The following is a 6,269-nucleotide window of genomic DNA, read 5'->3' as shown; positions in this document are numbered from 1 at the left end:
AAAAAAAAAAAAAAAAAAAAAAAAAAAATAGGAGAGAAGTGGGAGCTAAATGATGAGAACACATGGACACCTAGAGGGAAACGACACACACTGGGACCTCTCAGAGGATGGAGGGTGGGAGGAGGAAGAAAATCAGGAAAAATAACTAATGGGTGCTAGGCTTAATACCCGGATGATGAAATAATCTGTAAAACAAACCCCATGACACAGTTTACCTATGTAACATACCTTTACATGTACCCCTGAATTTAAAACGAAAGTTAAATTTAAAAAACATATGTGTGCTCACAAAGATTTTATACACATCCAGAGACAGTATTTCATAATGGTTAAGAAAATGAACTTCAGCATCATATAAATCTGCATTGAATTTTTTTTATTTTTAAATTTCTATTAATTTTTTTAGAGACAGGGTCTTTCTCTGTCACAGAGGCTGGAGTGCAGTGGCACAATTTTGGCTCAATGCAGCCTCAACCTTCTGAGCTCAAACGAGCCTCCCAACTTTGCTTCCCAAAGTGTTGGGATTATAGGCATGAGCCACTGCACCTGGCTAAATCTGCATTCATATCTCTAGGACTGGGCTGTTTATTTACTTTTGTTAATTTTTGTATTTATTTGAGCCTTTGTTTCCTTATCTGTACAATAGAGATGTTAGAAGAATTAAATGAGAAAATTCAAATAGAATATTTAGAGCAATGCCTGAAAGACACATGCTCAGTAAACGTCAATGCTTATCATGTATGATCACCATGCTTTCCATGTATTAATGGCTAAAATTTACCTGCTGACTGTTTTTTTTTTTTTTAAGACAGAGTCTTGCTCTGTCTCCCAGGCTGGAGTACAATGGTGCAATCTTGGCTCACTGCAACCTCCACCTCCCAGGTTCAAGCGATTCTCCTGCCTCAGCCTCCTGAGTAGCTGAGATTACAGGCACCCACCACCACAGCTGACTAATTTTTGTATTTTTAGTAGACGCAGAGTTTCACCATGTTGGCTAGGCTGGTCTTGAATTCCTGACCTCAGGTGATCCACCCACTTCGGCTTCCCAAAGTGCTGGGATTACCGGTGTGAGCCACCATGCCCAGCCCACCTACTGCCTTTTATGTCAGATAATGTTCTAAGTGCCTTAAATAAATTATTCACTCGGTCCTCATAATCACCCTATAAGCTAGGTAGCACTATTATATCCATTGTACCATGATGATGCTATGGCATAGAAAAGTTAGGTAAATTGCTCAAACACACCCAGCAAGTAGGGGGTTTAGCCAAGAGTCAAACATTCTGGTTTAGCTCAGTTAGACTTTTAGCCCTCAGACTATACAACTTTATCTGTTCTGCATAAAATATTTTTTTCCCTAAAACATGAGCTTATCCGTAAAACTTCAGCACAAGGATCATCTCCCCCAGGGAGACTTTCTCCACAACACTCTGTAGAGTTGACCACTCCCTCTTTATACTTCATTTTCCTCTGTATCTACCCATATTATAACATGCAACTCATTATATTTTTAATTATTTGTCTCTCACACAGGCCATCAGCTTCTTAAGGGAGATAATTAGCAATGTGTTCATACATTTGTTCATTTATTCTTTCAGAAAATATTCATTGAGCACCTATTGTGTGCCAGACACTGGGCTAGATAAATGAGACACTGTCTCTGTCTGCCTTCAAAGATTTCATGGCTTATACAAAAACAAATGGTAGCTCCAACCCGCACCCATATGTGTGTGATCAGAGACACATACTTGCACAGCTATAATCTGACATGACAGCTAGCAACAAATACAGGCATGTTTCATCCAGATCCCATTGAAAGACACTTGCATTTTCCCTTTACTAGTTTTTGTTCTTAGTGTTTGTTACTGTGATTGTACTCTATGACCATTTTGTTCTACATCTGAAAAGAGGTCAGATAGAGTGAAAATCCTCTTACCCATTTCTTCATTACCTGAAAAGGAAATGGTAAGAATCCATTAGTAAGGTTTCTATTGGCAACGAAGCCCAGATCCTGCTCCTGTGAGTTGGGACTCTTCCCTCAAGGCTTAGGAAACAATGGATCTTCAAATTCCCTCCACCACATATGAAAAGCTGTTTTGGGCCTTACATCTTATCTGACGACTATTTCCAAAAATGGCTCTTAAGGACACTACAAATTAGGCAGCACGGCGGAATGTGGGCATAGTGGTTGCCTTTATTTTAATTTTTGAGACAGTCTTGCCCTGTCATCCAGGCTAGAGTACAGTGGTGCAATCTTGGCTCACTTGCAACCTCTGCCTCCCAGGTTCAAGCGATTCTCCTGCTTCAGCCTCTCGAGTAGCTAGGACTAGAGGCGTGCACCACCACGCCCGGTTAATTTTGGTATTTTTGGTAGAGACAGGGTTTTGCCATGTTGGCCAGGCTGGTCTCGAACTCCTGGCCTCAAGTGATCTGTCCACCTCGACCACCCAAAGTGCTGGGATTAAGGTGTGAGCCACAGTGTCCAGTTGTGGTTGCCATTGGCTCACTCAGTTTGGAGGAGCTGATTGAATAGAGAGGCTTCCAATGTTGGACCACTCCTGACTCTACTGTTGTGACTGAGAGAGTAAGTTCAGGCTGGGCAGGCTCAGATGCTTGTGCACACGCATGAATACACATGTACACACATGTATTCAGAATATTCAGACATGTGATTCTGAACACACACCAAATGTTGCCCCAGAAGCTTCTCCAGAGTAACCCTGTGCAAGCATTCTGGCTACATCTCCTCTGCAGAATCTCACCTCAAATATAAATGCAAACAGATGAAAACTGTTAGTGCTTTCAACACCATTTAAGTCTGATTTTTTTTTTTTTTTTTTTTTTTTTGCACAGTGAAGACTCATCATTTCCTCACTCTGTTGCTTCCCTCTTCTGGGCTAGAAATATCTCCAGACTTGTGAGGAAAGTCAAAGGAGTAGATGGGAGAAACCCCTTTTCCTGGTCTCTGTGGAAGTTCTGTGGGAGGCCTAAAAGAAAGCTCCACTCATAACTACAAAGAATGATGGGCTGATTTCATAAAAAAGAAGGAAAGCATATCTCACCGTCCTGCCCCCAGATGCCAACTGGAAAATAAACAAGAAAAAAAAGTGTTAGTAAATGTTGTGGGTACCTGCATTTCTAAACAGAAAAAGGGCTGTGTTGCAGTATGCCCACTGACGACATCTGATGTCCTTCCCAGTCACTGCTGGGTCACAACCATTTCTATAACCGAGAACAGTGGAACTTACTGCTGGTATTGACCAGAGGTTCCCAGGAAATTTGGAAGGAAATAGAGGAAGGAAGCATCTAGCATTAACTATCAGCCCACGATATTTGACAAGCAGAAGTCAGAAAAAGTTGGAACTGTTTTTTGGATGACTAGAGACATAGCAAAAGAATTTTGTTCCTAAGCCTCCATTTTGAACATTGGTCTCCGTGGAAGAAAAACATGCTCTTGGTTGGGTACAAACACTGGCATTCTTGTTCCATTTCTGGCTCTGCTTTTCTGGTGGGTTCAGTTTTTCCATTTGTTTTCTGCTTGAGACAGATGGAAATATTCAAAACCCTGATTACTCATCAACTAGGGCCTGTGTGTTGAAGAGCCTAATCACATTTCCACCAGGCCCTCCAGAATGCCCTCACTCAGCAATACTTTGGATTCATTACAATGATCAGTTTCCCTGGCATTGCCTGAAAGCTTTCTGCACATCTAGGCCTTTCTTTTACTGAAGCCTTTATACTGGAGGAGCCAGGATCCCCACTGTCGTATCCTCAAAGCAGATTGGGTACGTTCCTATGATGCCAGATGTCTGGGGTGATTGGGTCTTTGATAGTCTCTCTTTTAATTTATTTTTATTTATTTATTTTTTCGAGACACTCCAGGCTGGAGTGCAATGGTTTGATCATGGCTCACTGCAGCCTTGACCTCCTGGGCTCAAGTGATCCTCCCGCCTCAGCTTCCCAAGTAGCTGGGACTATAGGTGTGTGCCATCATACCTGGCTAATATTTAATTTTTTTTGTAGAGATGGGGTTTCACTATGTTGCCCAGGCTGGTCTTGAACTCCCGAGCTCAAGTGATCTTCCCACTTTGGTTTCCCAAAATGCTGGGATGACAGGTGTAACCCACTGTACCTGGCCTTCTTTCTTTTCTTTTCTTTTTTTTTTTTTTTTAAGGAAAAGCATGCTTTACAACACTAAAGTGGTTTAATTCTATTTCCACCTAGGAAGGAAGGCATTATATCCTCTTTTTAAAATTCTTTTTAATTTTTACTATATAAACTGATAAACCTTCTATTTTACAGATTAAGAAATTGATAGAAAATGTCTGGTCACTCCCTACAGGACTTACAGCTTGCTCCTTGATACTCAATGTGTTCCTAGGATCAGTAGCAGATTAATAAACATGAGAGCTTACTAGACTTGTGGAATCTCAGTCCCCAGTCCGGGTCTTTTGAAGCAGAAGCTGCATTTTTAACAAGATCACCAGATGATTTGTGTGCACATTGAAGACGTGAGAAACTGAAGACGAAGCAGGAAGTGGAGACATCATGGCTGGGGCTCTAAGATGGGGGCACCAGCTGTGACAGCATTTTCTAGGTCTTTGAAAGAAAACCATCACGAGCCATTTGGCCTCATGTGGTGCAGCCATTTAGGGCACGAACAGTCCTGGTCTCCCAGATCAGCTTTGGCACTTACTATGTGGTTTAACACAAGTTATTTAACGTTTTCGAGTATCAATTTCTTAATCTGTAGAGGATTTATCAGGTTATGTAGTAAAACTTAAAAAGAAGTTTTTGAAAAGGACATAACCCCTTCCCTCCTAGGTGGAAGTAGTAGTAAACCAGTTAACACATCTAAATAATTTTTTCTTTACACAGTATCTGGCACTCAATAAATGGCAACTTTTTTGGTATTATTTATCTCATATGAGATATAGAAATGCTCTTGGTTATTTGTCGATTCATATCCCATCTTGCTTCAAAAAAAAAAAAAAAAAAACTAAATAAACTGAAAGTTGTTGGTCACCTGAAAAGGACTGAAAATTACGAGGCGTTTTATTGTCTCAAAGACAGTGAACTTGCTATACATGCCTTGTGCAGAGTTTTAGCGCAGCTCTCTGGTCTCCCCAAAACCAGGAGTGGAGCTTTGCTCTTCTAATCTCTTTTGGGTTAGTTCTGGAGGGCTGGGTAAGTTGGAATGAGCTTGTCCTCAGAGGCAGCGGGACCTCTTTGCTCTCAAGAGCTATGATCATCCCAATTGCTCTTCTTTGCCTGCTCCCCAAAGGCTCTCCCAGGCACCCGTGGCCTTTCCTTTTCTTTAGTCCCCAGCTCTAATCCCCGACCCTAACATAGCACGAACAGTTCCTTACATCTGGTAAACAACGCTCCTTGGTGCCATTGGGCAGTGCCAGGTAAGACTGTAAGGCTTCCAGTTGTCAGGAGACATACCACCCTTTCCACTCCATCCTACTCACCTGATAAGAGGCAGAGGCCCAGAACTCTCCAGCGAGTGCCTGACTGCATCCTTCTTTCACGGGGTGTTTACTCTACTAAGATGGCGGAGGCCAGCAGACTTACTACTTCTGGAAAAAAAAGCAAAATAGGTGACTTTTTCAAAACATCTGCCAGAGATAAGGACCCTGGGGCGGTTGTTCCCAATGCTAGGATAAAAAAGGAGGGCTTTATACGAGAGAGACTCACCATTTTCTGAAGCAGGCACCTGAGGCTGGGAGGGGAGGAGGGCTTCTGAACCCCACACAGGAAGTAGAGGGGCCTCTGGGCTTGCGGGTTCTACCTCACTTGGAAACGTTCAGGGCAGAGGCCTCCACCTGGGTTGGTGGAAGAAAGCTGGGTCCCACAGCCTTCCTAGAAGGCCAAACAAGAGGACTCTGACAAAACCTGGAGGGGCCATGAAAAATATCTGACATTTAGCTGTTCAGACCATGCAGTAGGTTGGTGCAAAAGTAATTGCAGTTTTTGCCATTGAAAGTAATGGTAATACAACGTGCCTCCACATTGGTGGACCCCCTCTCCTCCCCTGTAAGCTCTGACAAGAAGAGGGAGGTGCATGAACATTTGCTTTCTTTATGGTGGACCTGGCATGGAGCAGCAGGATGCAGCCATCTTACTAACAAAACTTGTTGGCTTGAAAATACATGTTAACTTAAATCCATGAGATGCCATTTTTTTTTTTGCCTATAATCTTTACAAAAATATTTAAAAACACAAGCCTCAATGTTGAACAGGGTAAAGACAGATAGTGTCAAAGTCT

At 42.3% G+C, this 6,269-nt stretch overlaps 1 protein-coding gene across 1 annotated transcript in view; it reads right to left on the bottom strand.

Annotated features, from left to right (window-relative positions):
* The window catches only part of CD3E (CD3e molecule), a 12,449-nt gene extending 6,533 nt beyond the window's left edge, over positions 1-5,916 (bottom strand). Inside the window, exons 1-4 of the mRNA XM_017523414.2 lie at positions 5,699-5,916; positions 5,473-5,580; positions 3,061-3,081; positions 1,935-1,949 (exon numbers count right to left, since the gene is read on the bottom strand). Coding sequence (XP_017378903.1) covers positions 1,935-1,949; positions 3,061-3,081; positions 5,473-5,521 — 85 coding nt within the window. The 5' untranslated portion in view covers positions 5,522-5,580; positions 5,699-5,916. The remainder of the gene's footprint in view (positions 1-1,934; positions 1,950-3,060; positions 3,082-5,472; positions 5,581-5,698) is intronic.
* Positions 5,917-6,269: the final 353 nt, after the last annotated feature.

Source organism: Cebus imitator, unplaced genomic scaffold (genome assembly GCF_001604975.1).
Source record: "Cebus imitator isolate Cc_AM_T3 unplaced genomic scaffold, Cebus_imitator-1.0 Scaffold28, whole genome shotgun sequence".
Taxonomy (NCBI): Eukaryota; Metazoa; Chordata; class Mammalia; order Primates; family Cebidae; genus Cebus; species Cebus imitator.
This window is presented reverse-complemented; position numbering and strand designations above follow the sequence as displayed.